The sequence below is a fragment of the Mandrillus leucophaeus genome, unplaced genomic scaffold (genome assembly GCF_000951045.1).
Source record: "Mandrillus leucophaeus isolate KB7577 unplaced genomic scaffold, Mleu.le_1.0 Scaffold284, whole genome shotgun sequence".
NCBI classification, from domain to species: domain Eukaryota; kingdom Metazoa; phylum Chordata; class Mammalia; order Primates; family Cercopithecidae; genus Mandrillus; species Mandrillus leucophaeus.
Genome location: NW_012102965.1, coordinates 905,605 through 920,839, shown reverse-complemented (window position 1 = coordinate 920,839; position 15,235 = coordinate 905,605). Strand labels below are relative to the sequence as shown.

The following is a 15,235-nucleotide window of genomic DNA, read 5'->3' as shown; positions in this document are numbered from 1 at the left end:
AAGGCTAAAATGTAGTCAACACTTGAGAATACTCCTTTTGAAACAGTAGCGAACACTAACTCGATGTAAAGTTATGACTATTTAAAAAAATAGTCACAAATGGGCCCTTAACATTTTTTCTTTCTTTAAACTTGGTGCATCACTGAGTATGGAGGAAGGAAGGTGACAGGATCTTGTCCTGATTGGATAGCTGCCACAGAGCAGGCTGGGAAGTACCCATGATGCCAGGTGGAGTTTGGAGTTTCTAGGGCTAGAAGGTCTGGCAACTGTGGCTCTCTTTCTATCGGACACAAAAAGGATAGCTTAGGTTACAGCTGTCTATACTTTGGCTGAGAGGAAACAAATTCAGTGACTTGCACTGAATCCAAGGGAGGATGCTCTGAAACGTGTGGGGTGGAATGCGGCCAGTGCTGCTCTGCTGTTCTCTACCTGCTTCCTTCCTGCTGGGGTCATTCTAGGCTGGCCCCCGCAAGAATGCGGTGCATCTCAAATTTTCATGGATCTGAAAATCCTATCCTTATCACTTACAAGGTCTCAGCTATACATATATTCCAGAACTCTAGAAATAATTAGACAAGCTACTATGAAAGAGAAAGCATTATACATCAGTTAAAAACATATGCAAAACCAAGGCTCATTAGAGAAAGATAATATTCATGCAGATTTTACAAACCGTGTCTTTAGGGTGGCCCAATAAGTAGAAATATGGGGACCCATGCTTGTCACTTTTCATGCACATGGAGAGACTGGAAGGTACCATTCCTAAAGGAAGGGGAGGAACAGCCTAGGACCAATCATTAGAATTAACAGAACCAGTAACAAAGATATATTATTACTGTTAGAATCAAGATTGCTTAGTATGTTTAGAGCAGTCGAATAAAAATTAACTAGGCAGTAAGAATAAAGACTTTAAGTAAAGCTAACCCTATCAAGCATGCAGCAAGTGAAATTAGTGAAAGACTGAGCTATATGTGTATTTCAAAAGTAGACTTTTCTCAAAATATTGAGGGCATCCTGAGGTGCTTTAATGGAGGCACAAATGTTAATAACATTTGAAATGGTAATATGTAAATTCTTGTAGGCTTTTCTCATAATAATGAGATGTTTTAGTGATATCAACTGTCATTTGAGAATCAGTCACAGTAATCATTTCTAAAATTTAAAAGGATTATAAAAATAAATACATAGTGTCCCCATGTTTATATTTATATTTTCTCTAATAGTCTCATAAATTCATATAGTTCCCCTTACCACTAAAACTTTTCTTATTAAATTCAAAGTTCATGGTCGGGCATGGTGGCTCATGCCTATAATCCCAGCACTTTGGGAGGCTGAGGTGGGCAGAATGTTTGAGGGCAGGAGTTCAAGACCAGCCTGGCCAACATGGTGAAACCCCATCTCTGCTAAAAATATAAAAATTAGCTGGGCGTGGTGGTGTGCACCTGTAATCCCATCTACTTAAGAGGCTGAGGCAGGAGAATCACTTGAACCCCAGAGGCAGATGTTGCAGTAAGCTGAGATAGCACCACTGTACACCAGCTTGGGCATGAGAGTGAGACTCTGTCTTAAAAAAAAATCATAGTTGACTTGCTGGATATAATTGCTTTCTGGAAGAAAATAAAGCTGAAAAAAAATGTAGCAGTGTCTTGCCTGTTCTGTTCCACTGTACTCACCTGCTGTGGGTTGTGCTTTGAAACCACCCTCTTTGTGGTTCTCTTGGTCTGAATCTAGCTCAGATCATGGACTCCAGTTCTTTATCTACACAAAGTACTAGAAATTCTGGAATATCTAGATAGTAATTTCCAAGAGACAGGCCCCTAGAAGAGGCAACAACTGCTCCTGCACTGCCTGTGTTCGCTCAGCTCTGCTCAGGGTGAGATAAGGGGGATGTGCTCATTGTGAGGTTAATGTGATCAGAAGAACTTAATCCATGCAGCTTGGATGTTTTGAGGCCTGATTTCCTCTTTGCCAGCAACACTGATTCTCCCCGTGTACGTGCCCAGCTTGCTCCACACGTGGCGCTATGTATACACGGCTTCCATGTGCAGAATGGAATTGCACTCCACATCAATTTCGGGTTTTGCCACAGGGGGTATTTTTCATAGCATGGTGTGTTTGAGGAAAGGGAGAGTACAGGCGGAGCCCTAATACCTCGAGGTTAAATGGAAAGTAGAACCTCTGGGTGGTAAGAAAGCACATGCTTAACAATAAATGTCAGAAGTAGAAATTAAATTTCAGGATTTATTAATTGAGTTTACCACTTAGCCCTGCCAAGATGCAAGTAATTTTGTGTGAAAATGATCAAGCTGTTTCAGTGTCACACAGCGAAGGCTCTCATTTGGTTTTAAACGTGGCCTTTACTGGGCTTGGAAGATACACGTGCTAGGAGACCTCATGCCCAGAAGGTCAAATAAAAGGGCCCAGAGCATGGTGGAAATAAATTGCTGTGAAGGCTGGAGTAGAAACTACAGTGAAATGTGAGAAACAGAGAGTTGCATACTGTGCTAGGCATATTAATGCATACATTATGAGTGTGTGTGTCCAATCCTAAAACCCAGGATCCCAATAAGGCCAGGGTCACTGTTGAAGAGTTCATGCTGAACAGACCAGAGACCTTGCTACAGAACTGTAAAAGCAGATTATTTTGAAAGCAAATGTTGAGCCACTTTATAGTTAACAGCTATTTAGTCTGGGCTAAATGTGTGTTTGTTGTTCTGTTAAAAAATCTTGAATCCAAACAGCACATTGATGAATGTGTGATTCTTAAGTTTAGAGATTCTGTTGTGGAGAATACAATTCAAGCCTGCAGTAAGGCATTATATGATTTTATCTGTGATCCTGATGGAAGGTTTATAGTTAAATATCAGGAGTTCTTATCAGAACAGGACATTGGGGCAATCCTAACTTTGAGCAAGGCTGTAGACAGTTTGTGAATAACAAAAATCTGGACTTGTGGTAAAAAATACAGAGACAATAAGAAGGTTGTTGGTTGCCAGGGGTGAGTGTGGAGGGAATGGATGAACAGATGGAGCACAGAGGGTTTTTAGGGCAGTGCCACTACTCTGTATGATACTACAATGGTGGACATATGTCATTAGACATTTGTCTGCACCCATAGAATGTACAACAGTGGTCTCCAACATTTTTGGCACCAGGGACTAGTTTTGTGGAAGACAATTTTTCCACAGACCGGGTAGGGTAAGGAGGATGGCTTCAGGATGAAACTGTTCCATCTCAGATCATCAGGCATTAGATTTGCACAAGGAACAGGCAACCTAGATCCCTTGCATGTGCCATTCACAGTAGGGTTAGTGCCCCTATGAGAATCTAATGCTGCCACTGATCTGACAGGAGGTGGAGCTCAGGCAGTAAAGCTCGATCGCCCACTGCTTACCTACAGCTGTGTGGCCTGGTTCCTAACAGACCACGGACCAGTCAGGATCTGCAGCCCAGGGTACAACACTAAGACCCAACCCTAGTGTCAACTGTGGACTCTGAGTGATAACAATGTGTCAATGTAGGTCCGTCAGTTGTAACAAACGCACACGGCGGTGGGGGTGCTGATCATGGCAGTGGCTATGCATGAATGGGGGCAGGGAGTGTATGGGAAATCTCTGTGCCTTTCTCTCAAATTTGCTGTGAACCCAAAACTACCTTAAAAAATCAAGTCTTAAAAAAAACTGGCCTTACGGACTCACTGTTTCTTCCACTGGAAATGAGGGGTTTAGAGTACTTTAGGTAAAAAAATTAAAGCTCGAGTTATTTGACTAGGGGAAACCAGGACAGGGCAGTAGCCACGGGCCTGGCTGAAGTGATGCTTTGGAGACTGAACGCTTGCTGGTTATGGCAGTTGGTTGGACCTACCCTGGAATTTGTCTTAAGATACTAGACTGTACTTTGAGCAGCTGGGCTTTGTTGTTAAACTCCTTAAGATCAACACCTTTTCTGTAATGTCTCTATTTCAAGACAAGAGAAAATTAGACTGGAGAAAACAGCTTTGGTATGCAGCACCAACTTTGAAACGGGTCCAGCTGAGAGGTTCGAAGGCTTTTCTGGAATCAACATTCTCATGTTGTGAACCACAGGGCCAGACTCTCTGTGATGAGGAGAGCTCAGATTGTCAAAAAGGCATGATATGGAAAATGGGAGGACAATGGGAGGACAACCTAGTTTCCTTTCTCTGAGTTGCAAGGGCTGACAAGTCAGAATGGAGAGCAATTCAGATGTGAGGGGCAAAGGCTGAAGGGGTGGGGCACACTCAAATAGCGGGAAGCCATGGACAGAAAGAGGGCAACAAGTAGAAACTTCGGCAGGCCTGGCCTTTACAATGGAACTAGAGCAGATACGTCTTGCAATCCCCAGGATATGATATTCCATGAATTCCCTGGAATGGCATTAATATTGAAAAAACCTAGAGTCCTGGACTGAACTGACTCAGTCAGAATCTCCAGAGGATCTGTGGAGAGCAAGAGGGAATGCAGGCATCTGTGTATTTAAAAGGCTGAATCATTTCCCTAAGACTCTGTGTGTGTGTGTGTGTGTGTGTGTGTGTGTGAGAGAGAGAGAGAGAGAGAGAGAGATTGAAAGAGAGAGGAAGACAGAGAGAGGAGAGAGAGGAAGACAGAGAGAGAGAGAGAGAGAGAGAGAGAGAGAGAGAGAGAGAGAGAGGCTTCTGATTCCTCTTAAAGAAGTGTTAATTTTTCTCCTCTTCTGCATCTTAGGATTTTCTTAGTTTCCATATTTGATCTTGTCCCTTCATCCTCAATCTCAGCTCCTCACCCCACAATCCCCTGTAGTGTAAGAAACATTTTCTTAAATTGGTGACTTCTTTAAGGTCTGCTCCAAAGTTCTTACAGTATTCAGCAATGTTTCCACTAAGACAGCTGCCTTTTCTCCTGGACTCTTAGGGAAAGCAGCCCTCTTGTGGGAGAGCTCAGCTTCGTGTTGGGGCAAGGAAGGGAATGTTCCTATTAGATCCTAAAATATGACTCTCCATGATGGGTTACTAGAGGAGCTGGTACCTTTAGGTTTTCCAGGATCTATATGGGTGTGTTTCTTGATGGAGTTTGGGAAAGATACCTCTTTATTCACTCATCTCCTCCACAACTTAAGTGTTTGGGAATTGAGGAAGCCTGCACCTTAAGAGCTAAACAGATTCTTCTTGGTAGATGTCTTGGTCACTACATATATATATGTACTTTTTTTTTAGATGGAGTCTTGCTCTGTCGCCCAGGCTGGAGTGCAATGGCATGATCTTGGCTCACTGAAACCTCCGCCTCCCGGGTTCAAGCCAATTCTCCTGCCTCAGCCTCCTGAGTAGCTAGGATTACAGGCACATGCCACCACACCTGGCTGATTTCAGGCACATGCTACCACACCCAGCTGATTTTTGTATTTTTAGTAGAGATGGGGCTTCACCATGTTGGCCAGGCTGGTTTTGAACTCCTGACCTCAGGTGATCCACCCACCTCGGCCTCCCAAAGTGCTGGAATTACAGGCGTGAGCCACTGCACCCGGTCTGGTCTAATATATTTTTATCAGAGTCTTAAATACCTAATAAATTAGGACTTGCAGGTTGTGGGCAGGGCACAGTATATCCTTAAAAAGAAAAATGCAGGTTGCAAATCATGTAAGAGTATGTAAAAAAGAAGGAATATCATTATAGGCCATGATTTTCAATAAGACAATGGGAAGAAATGTGATTTCATCCTCATCCTAAAATCACTTAGAATAACAAATGAGGTTTGCGCTGAGCAGTGGGGAAAAAGAATTCAGTGTTGTGTTCTTTAAGAAAACCCCTGGCCAGGCCCGGTGGCTCATGCCTGTAATCCCAGCACTTTGGGAGGCCAAGGAGGGTAGATCACCCGAGGTCAGGAGTTTGAGACCATCCTGGCCAACATGTGAAACCCAGTCTCTAATAAAAATACAAAATATTAGCTGGGCATGGTCGTACATGCCTGTAGTCCAAGCTACTCAGAAGGCTGAGGCAGGAGGATCACTTGAACCTGGGAGGTGGAGTTTGCAGTGAGCCGAGATCACGCCATTGCACTCCAGCCTGGACTACAGAGCCAGACCCTGTCCCCACTGCCAAAAAAAAAAAAAAAAAAAAAGAAAGAAAGCCCCCGTCTCTGGCTCCATGAAATAGGAACTTATTTATTGCAGGTTTTATGGTTAGTGGATTTCCTGGGGTTGCCTAAATGCTGCAGAGAGCATCCTGAGCCTTTCAGCTAGGAAGAACCCTGTTCTCTGTATGATATAACCCAGGGTTCTGCCAGACATTCTGTCCCCTTCCCTAGGTGCTTTATCATTTTCTATTATGCGGTGGAAGGTGTTCTTGAGTGATTTGTGGAACCTCTCATGGAAAAGGAAGATATGCTCAACCATGAATGTCAGAAACTGAAATTAAATTTCAGAATTTATTATTGCAGCAAGCCACCTTTTGCCCTATTAAAAATGCAGGTGAATTAGTGCCAAGGCTATGGAGCCACTTAAAGCTTCCATCAACGTGGTCTCTGAAGAAGAGGTTAGGGCAATGGTGACCCTCCTTTGTCTTTTATTGAGAGGGCACATCAGCACACCAAGGGAGACCCAGGATGTGAGGTAACACGTCCAGGCTCCCAGAAGTGGCTGACAGCCGCAGGAGGTGAAGAGTGAATTTGATAGATGAAGTTTTGGCTCATTAAATTAGAATTTAGAATAATTCAGACAAGGTCTCAGTAGAGATTTACCCACACTCAGCAAGTTCTTTCTTCAGAAAAGTCCTAATTATTAGCACAAATATTACAAAGGAAATTCTTAACAAACTGAAGAAGCCAAGTGCTGTTCAAGGATTCTTAACACTCTAGAAGTACTTGTTAAATTCTACAAATAATTAATAAAACCCATTTAAATGTTTTCATGAGAGCAGATCCTTTGAGACCTTTTTATGAGTCACTACTCTGCTAAAAACACATTTCTTCACTATTAGTGTCACTATTAGTGTCATTATTAGTGTCAGCTCATGGAGGACCAGGACTATATTTTACCTTCAGTGCCTGCAAAGCATCCTGCACATAGTAGGTGTTCAGTAAATCTGGTTTAGTTGAGGAAATATTAATTATATCAACTACTAATATTAATCACAGGATTTGTTCCATATAGAGTACTTGGTAGGAATATATTGTCTGGAGTTTATTTTTGTATTATTAGAGGGAAGAAAGGATGTGCTCAGCAGATAATAGCAAAAAAGATTATAACGGTGTACTTATACTTATAATGTTTACTTGGCAATATGTTTTCTTTCTTTTGAGATGGGGTCTTACTCTGTTGCCCAGGCTTATGCGCAGTGGCATGGTCATGGCTCATTGCATTCTCAACTTCCTATGCATAAGTGATTCTCCTGAGTAGCTGGGACCACAGGTGTATGCTACTATGCTTGGCTAATTTATTTATTTATTTTTGTAGAGACAAGGTCTCCCTATGTTGCTTATTCTCCTGGGCTTGAACTCCTGGGCTCAAGCAGTCCTCCTGCCTTGGCCTCCCAAAGTGTTAGGATTAGAGGTGTGAGCCACTGCGCCTGGCTGGCAATATATATTGTTAAAGAAGAATAAACAAATGACCCTTACTTATTGCTATCTACATAGAGGCCAGTACTGCTTCACCTGCTGCTCTAATATAATTATTGAAAGTCATTTTAACTTACTGATTAAAGGAAGACTTTTAACTAACCAACTGTTTGGTCCATTCATGTCTTTAGCTATAGTCACTAGCTCAGATCGATCTTTTTCTCCAATTAGTGCAGTTTTATTGTACTTACAAAATGTAAACAATTTCATTTACCAAGTGCTTGTAGTCAAGCCAATACCTGTTATATTAAAGATATGATTAACTTTGAAAATGAAAGCATAGGCAGAAGTATAATTCACTGATTGGCTGTTTCTTCCCCTTTGTGTGGGTATGTGGCATTAGTTGTTGCTGGGCCATTTTCATTGTGAGATTTCTGCTTCATCCTTTTTAACCCTGCCTGGCCTCCTAAGGCCACTGAGACTCCCACTTAAATTGGACTCTCTTCAGTGTTCTATTCATAAAGCCCTGCCCGGTGGCTTTTTAAGAGAATAAACAGGCCAGAGTACCAACCCAGAGTAAAAAGCATGTTTCTATTATGTTTTGCTTTATTCTGATTAACTTTGAACAGCAGACATCAACAAGGGAAAGGCTCCACTTTGGTCTGAACTGCTTATGTTGGGAATTTTTTCATCCAGTGGCACCTCTATTTACCTTGGCCCTGACTCTATGGCTCAGTTGATAAATCAAGTGTTTGTTCGTGTTGTACTCTTTGAATGCTAATGAAGGACGCCTGCATTTCAAGGCAGGCAGCTAATCTGTATAATTTATTCCTGTGCAGTTTTACAACCATGATGCATACTTCCTTTTCTCTTAACCTTTGTGGATTTCATTTGAATAGCAATAACCAGGGTGAAGGAGGGCACTGCTTTTGATGCATCATCTTTTGATTCTCTTCTCAGTATGGCATTGAGATGTGTATCAGGGGAGGGGAACTCACGCTTCTCACTGAGTTTACAATCAACAAATTCTTATCCTGAGGACTGGAGTGGAGCTGAAGTATCTATCTCCTGAACTTGTCTTTCAAGGACTTAACTAGGAAAGCAACTCCTCCTTCAAAGCCCTTATCATTTTCCGACTCCCCTTGCAGCTGCTCGACAGCCTCTGTGTGCAGTCACTACTTTTGGGGTGACGTTTGCTGATTTCTGCCTCTGAACTGGCTGAGGTGTCACCTGACAGTTAGTCTTTGGGTAATTAGAGATGACATATTTGCAGCATGTTTGTTCCCTCCCCCAGCTCACTTGGAGTCATGCTGATTTTGTTTAGTCAATGCTCTGACAGATCGCCTTTGGTATTTTTCCAGTCGTACCTAGGCTTATCTCTCGGTCACAGATCACCTTAAGAACTCAGAGTGAGAGATTTTATTTCTCTTGACAGAAATCAGCCTTTTTTTTGACATGTCCAGAAGTCCGGATAAGGGTCTTGCTTCAAAGCCATCCTGAATTTTGAATCATAGGGGTATCAACAGGAGGGTTGGATGAAATCCTTCCAAACAAGAATGGTTTAAGAAAAATCAGTTTTCCCATGATTAGGGTGTATTAGGAAAAAGTAGGATTATAATCTTGGCTATATCTACTGGTAAACTTAAGTATTGAATTTTCCTTTTCCATAAGAACTCTCTTTTGTTGTTATTGTTGCTATTATTTTGCTGTTACCCAGTTCTGCTACTTAAGAATTTATTAAGATATACTCTAGTTTATCTTAGATAAAAATAATTCCTTTATTACATGAAAGCATCAAGGTGGTGAAAGAAGACAAGAAATTCTGTTTCATGATATAGTATATTTGATGCTGGAGGAATTATGGCATTCCTAGCAGTGGGCACTCCTTGGATGTAGCAGTCACTTGTATAGTGTGACTTTCATAGATGTGGCCACTTCTCTGGCTTGCTTCTGGTGCAGAAAAGGTTAACAGAGCAGGCCTGAGACTGCTCTCCTTAGAAAGGCCAGCTTTCGAGGTTGGCCATTGGCTGATGCCTGGAAATGTGACTGTTAAATCATCCTCTAAGCTAATGTAAACCTTTTGCTAAATTATAAGAGTGTCTCGCTGTATCTAAACTGTTTGTACAATCAGTGTGGTTTGTGCTGAGCCTGCTTTGCTTCTGGGAGTCTGGAAGTGTGGTATGTGCTAGGCAGAGGGTCCCTGCATCACCAGCCCTAGTGGAAACCTCGGGCACTGCGTCTGCAGGGAATTTTCCTGAGCAGCAATGTCACACATACGTTGCTGCATTTTTGTTGCTGGGTGGAAAGAGTGTTCTGGGTGACACCTCGTGAGAGAGAGAGAGCATAAGGAAGCCTGCATGTGGATTCCTCCAGACCCCGCCTATGTCTTTTCCCTTGTGAGCCCAATGTGTATTTTCACTATATTGCTGTAATAAATCTTAGCTGTGAGCACAGTTACATTCTGTGCCCCAGGAGGCCTCCTAGAAAATCTCTAAATGTGAAAGTGGTCTTGGGGACTCCTGGGTCCCATCTCCCCACCCATCAGTCACTGTGAAATTCCAGAAACAATATTTGATGACATTATCCTCAAAGATGCTATGATCCTTAATCTTGGTTTCTTATGCATAACCACGCACCTTTCAGCTTAGATTTTCCCAGAGAACTAACGTTTATCTCGTTTGACTATTGTTTTACTTCCTTTAAGGAGATTGCCCTGTGCTATTATGTTCTTTCTTTTGTGACATCATCTCTAAAATTTTTTACAGTCAAAATCCATCTCAATTTAATATCAAAAGTAGCGGACAACTGCTGATATTACTAGCAAGTATGATTTAATGTTACACTTTAGAGGAATATATGTAGAAGAAATTCTGCAATACTGCTACAGTTAACAATGTTGATGACTGGCCACTCAAAAGTTTGCCCAGGCTGGGTGTGCTGGCTCACGCCTGTAACCCCAGCACTTTGGAAGGCTGAGATGGGCGGATTGTTTTGAGAAGTTCAAGACCAGCCTGGGCAACATGGTGAAACCCCATCTCTACAAAAATACAAAAAAATTAGCTGGGCATTGGTGGCTTGCACCTGTAGTCCCAGCTACTCGGGAGGCTGTGGCTGAAGAATCGCTTGAGCCTGGTTAGTGGAGGTTGCAGTGAGTTGAGATCATACCACTCTGGTTCATTTGAGAATTTCACTGTAATCATATATTTTTGGGTGGATGCTAAGAATTAATGAAATAATGTTGACATGATCTTGAATTTTTGTCTTGTTCAAAAACATGTTTTTATTTTTTCCTCATGATAGTCTGAGGTAGCTTCACATTTGTTCACTACCGTTTGAGTTATGCCGTAGGTTGATCAGTAGTATGTTTTACTTGCTCACTACAGACAAGCAGCTGATGTGTGGATGCTGAGAAAGTGTGGACCAATAGTGATTCTACAGAAAAATGAAAAGCTCATGCTGGTTGGATTAACTTTTTAAAGATAAACTTGTTAGAACAATATTAACTCTATGAAAATGTCTGGGTAGAGATAATATTCAGGTCTCACCATGGAGTGAAGCATACCATTAAAGGTGGTATGCTTTAGAAGTGATAGAATTTCACAGGTCACTTTGATATTACTGAGTCAGTCAGTGCTCTACAGTGCAAAAGTTATTCTATTCCAAGAGTTCAGATTCTTTACAAAGGGATTAATGCTGGTACATTTTAGCAGGATCATGCCTGTGCTTATTGATTTTATATATATATATATTTAAAATATTTTATTAGATTCAAGCATTAAGGGTAGGAATCTGGGATGAAATGTTTCCTTGGGCCTAGAGCCAGCCCTACAGAAGCTTCTGAATGCTTTTTGACTTACTGTGAAGGCTTGCTAGCTCTCTTTGTAGGCTTGGACGCGTGCACAAGATGCTGGAAATATAATGCATTTAAGGCCTTTGAGTTTAGATATTTCAGTTGAACTCAGGATATAGATCTGCCCTGCTAAGTAAGGAGATATTAGTCAGTTATTTAGACAATGTATGCAAAAAGAATAATCTGAAACGAAAAAGTACTCTTTAGAAATCTTTTTTTTTTTTTTTTTTGTGAGACGTTTCGTTCTTGTTGCCCAGGCTGGAGTGCAATGCTGTGGTCTCAGCTCACCGCAACCTCTGCCTCCTGGGTTCAAGCAATTCTTCTGCCTCAGCCTCCCGAGGAGCTGGGATTATAGGCATGTGCCACCACGCTCGGCTCATTTTGTCTTTTTAGTAGAGACGGGGTTTCTCCATGTTGGTCAGGCTGGTCTCGAACTCCCAACCTCAGGTGATCCACCCGCCTCGGCCTCCCAAAGTGCTGGGATTACAGGCATGAGCCACTGCACCCAGCCTAGAAGTCTGGTTTTTTTGGGTAGGGGATAGAAGGATGAAAGAGAGTCAATTTATCTCAATCAACTTAGAGCTCATTATTCAGGTCAGCAGTTAGATCTTGTTTTCCTAATCTGAACAGGTATTATCTGCACTAGTCTGATGTGTCTGTATGCATTTCTGTTTCTGTCTGTCACTCACTGAGATTATCTTTAAAGACCACCTCAGGTTTCGGTGCTTTTCATATAATGACCACTCAGCTATTTCGGACACACTAGAGCTATGCTGTCAGTAGTGTCTATAATGGGCTGCTGGGAAACAACAACTTTAAAGATGTTTGAAGACAAATCTGTGAATCAAAACATGCTTTAAAGCCTTCCTCAAAAGCATACAGAAACACAACACAGGAGTGAATTTTCAGAATAATTCCTAAATGCCAAGGAAATGCAACCATTGCGTGAACTGAAGTTTACATTTTAAATTTCACACCCTGAAGATATGCTGCTGGTCCCTGCCCCAGTTACAAATCCTTTGAGATAGTCTGATGCACAAACAGTGTTAGGAAATAATTGATAAATTACTGTGTACTCAAATGAACAGCAGACCATCAGTCAAATTGTAAAAGTTCTAATATTTAAGGGGTGCTAACTCTCCTTGCACACTCAGAGATGCCCTGGAAGGTCCTACATTTCATATTTTAAACATTCCTTAATGGAGGGAGCAAAAGAAAGAGTTCACACACATTTATTTCCTGGGCATGAACATACGTGTGTGTGTGTGTGTGTGTGTGTGTGTATACCTATTGATAGCTAAATATATATTTATGTAGAAATAGAGAGCTGATGTCATTTTATAAATAAGCATAAGCATTTATGGTTCACAGAAGGAAGAGCAAAAGAATGAATTAAAACGTGGAACGCACCATATTCTGGGACCTGTCCCGTGCCTCTCTTGAGCAGCAGCCTCACTCGTCTTCCTCCAGATTTGATGAGTTCTATTGCTCTGGCATGTGTCATGTCCCTTGTGCTTTCCCCATTGATTTCAATGATTTGATCTCCTACCTGTCGATTGAAGAAAAATTAAGTCAGTCAAAGATAGTTTTACTCAAGTTGCATTGTCAACAGATTAAAAAAAAAAAGCCAGTCTAGATGACCTGAGAGCATCCAAATAATTTGGTGGCAGCCTGCTGCTTCTTGGAAGAGGCTAATCCCTGGCTGCATCCTGAATCTGACCACCAAACTTTATTTACCTTTGCAGAAATGAAAATATCAGACCACAAAGGTTGCAGCCATATGTTACTTCTACTATTACTTATTACTTATTATGGCAGAGACTGTAAACTAGTTAGCATTGTTTTAAAAATTAGGGCATATGTCTGATACTAAAATTCACAATACCTTGGCACCTTTGCTTTGAATCAAGAAGTAAACATTTTAAGGCCTTTTCTTTTTCTTCCTTTCTTTTTTTTTTTTTGAGACGGAGTCTCACTCTGTCCCCTAGGCTGGAGTGCAGTGGCTGGATCTTAGCTCACTGCAAGCTCCGCCTCCCGGGTTCACGCCATTCTCCTGCCTCAGCCCGAGTAGCTGGGACTACAGGCTCCCGCCACCATGCCTGGCTAATGTTTTGTATTTTTAGTAGAGACGGGGTTTCACCGTGTTAGCCAGGATGGTCTCGATCTCCTGACCTCGTGATCCGCCTGCCTCGGCCTCCCACAGTGCTGGGATTACAGGCTTGAGCCACCGCACCTGGCCAAGGCCTTTTCATTGAATCTATTGCCAACTTTTGACTTAGTGCAGCATCCAATTCAGCATGTTGGATAAACTGATTGGTTTTTGTGCTTCTCTGAGAAATTTTTGTATGTATCATTTAAATTTCCCTGGGTGCTGTTGTGATATTTGCTTTCTTTGTAAACAGTGGTTGGCTGATATTCACATTTGATCTTGAGTTTTCTATCACAGCCCCTTGAATTAAAAATGAGATTCTCCATACTCTCCACATGACTAATGCCCTGGCTAAATCTTTGCCATGCTCACACTTAATTGCCAGAAGCTGTCTGGTTAAATACCAGTTCCTCCTGAATTGGGTTTCATAAGCAATTCCCTTTTGGCCTGGGTTCCATAAGCAATTCCCTTTTGGCATTTGTGAATAGATAGTTGAAATAAGGGAGGTTCAACCATGAGCACATCATGTAACTCCCACAGTACCATTACTGTCAGGAACCCTAGAATTAAAAAATGTCTCATCTCAGTGCAAGTAACATAAGACAAATTAACCAGCAAAAGCGCAATGAGTGGCTTTGCAAAAATGCTATTTTAGTTATGTACCTTAAAGCAGATCTCAGTCTAAACTCTGTAATGCAAACAGAACTGTAGAAAAACTCTCTATAGCTAATCATTATCAGTGTGGATGCTGCAGGCTGGCTGAGAATAGGAACACAAATTTTCCATCACAATGGCAGGAGAGCATAAAAACAAGACCCCCAAAGTCGGAGGGAAGAACATGTTTGTTGTAGCAAGGAAATGACATCTCTACCTAAGGATGATTCTGTAAGGGGTAAGGAGGATTCCAATGTCAGAAGGTAAAGACCTCCTTTTGTATACTCAGCTGCCTTTGAAAGTATGGATTTGGGGCAGTGGATGAGGTTTACCTCACTGGCATGACTTCCACATTCCACAGAAAAACTAACAAGACAGAACTAACAACTGTTTTAGGGCTAGTAGCTTTCTTCAAGTTTCCTTAATTGTCTCCTTTCCTCTGAGGCAACAGGCATAACTTGAAGTTGAATAGTTTGCCATGTATCTAAGCCAGAGGCAGAAATGGGACCAATTATCCCTCCCCAAGTAGCCCTCTCCCACAACAGAAACCTCATGGCACAGAATTAAATTGAAAAAGTAAAACAGCAGTTCCGATGAAGCTACATATAGAAAAAGTGTTCCTTCCTGGCTAGACTCTCTTCTGAGCTTCAGACTCACATGTCCAGTTAATCACTAAACATCTTCACCTCGTTGTCTGTCCAACAGGCAACTCCAAGTTAACAGCAGTAGAAGCAGAAGACAGGGCTAACTACCTTTCTCCCAAAGTGGTTCTTCCTCTCAATTGCCAATCCTGGTTAATGGCAACACCATTCACCTAAGCAGAAAGCTGGGGGTCACGCTACACTCCTTGTTTTCTCAACTTCTCCGCATCTGTCCCTGTCCTCATATGTATCCCATTGCTCACAAGTTCAATTCAGGCCTTTATGTGGTTATTCCAGTATTCCCCTGTCACTCTCCCACCAACCTCTTTTCATTGTCACTAGAGTCATCCTTCTAAGGAAAAGCTTGCCAAATGTGTCCTGCTGACTAAGGCATTCA

At 41.9% G+C, this 15,235-nt stretch overlaps 1 protein-coding gene across 1 annotated transcript in view; it reads right to left on the bottom strand.

Moving 5' to 3' along the window:
• Positions 1 to 637: 637 nt before the first annotated feature.
• MAGI2 (membrane associated guanylate kinase, WW and PDZ domain containing 2) overlaps positions 638 to 15,235 on the bottom strand; it is a 765,625-nt gene continuing 751,027 nt past the window's right edge. Inside the window, exons 20-21 of the mRNA XM_011985485.1 lie at positions 12,805 to 12,943; positions 638 to 762 (exon numbers count right to left, since the gene is read on the bottom strand). Coding sequence (XP_011840875.1) covers positions 638 to 762; positions 12,805 to 12,943 — 264 coding nt within the window. The remainder of the gene's footprint in view (positions 763 to 12,804; positions 12,944 to 15,235) is intronic.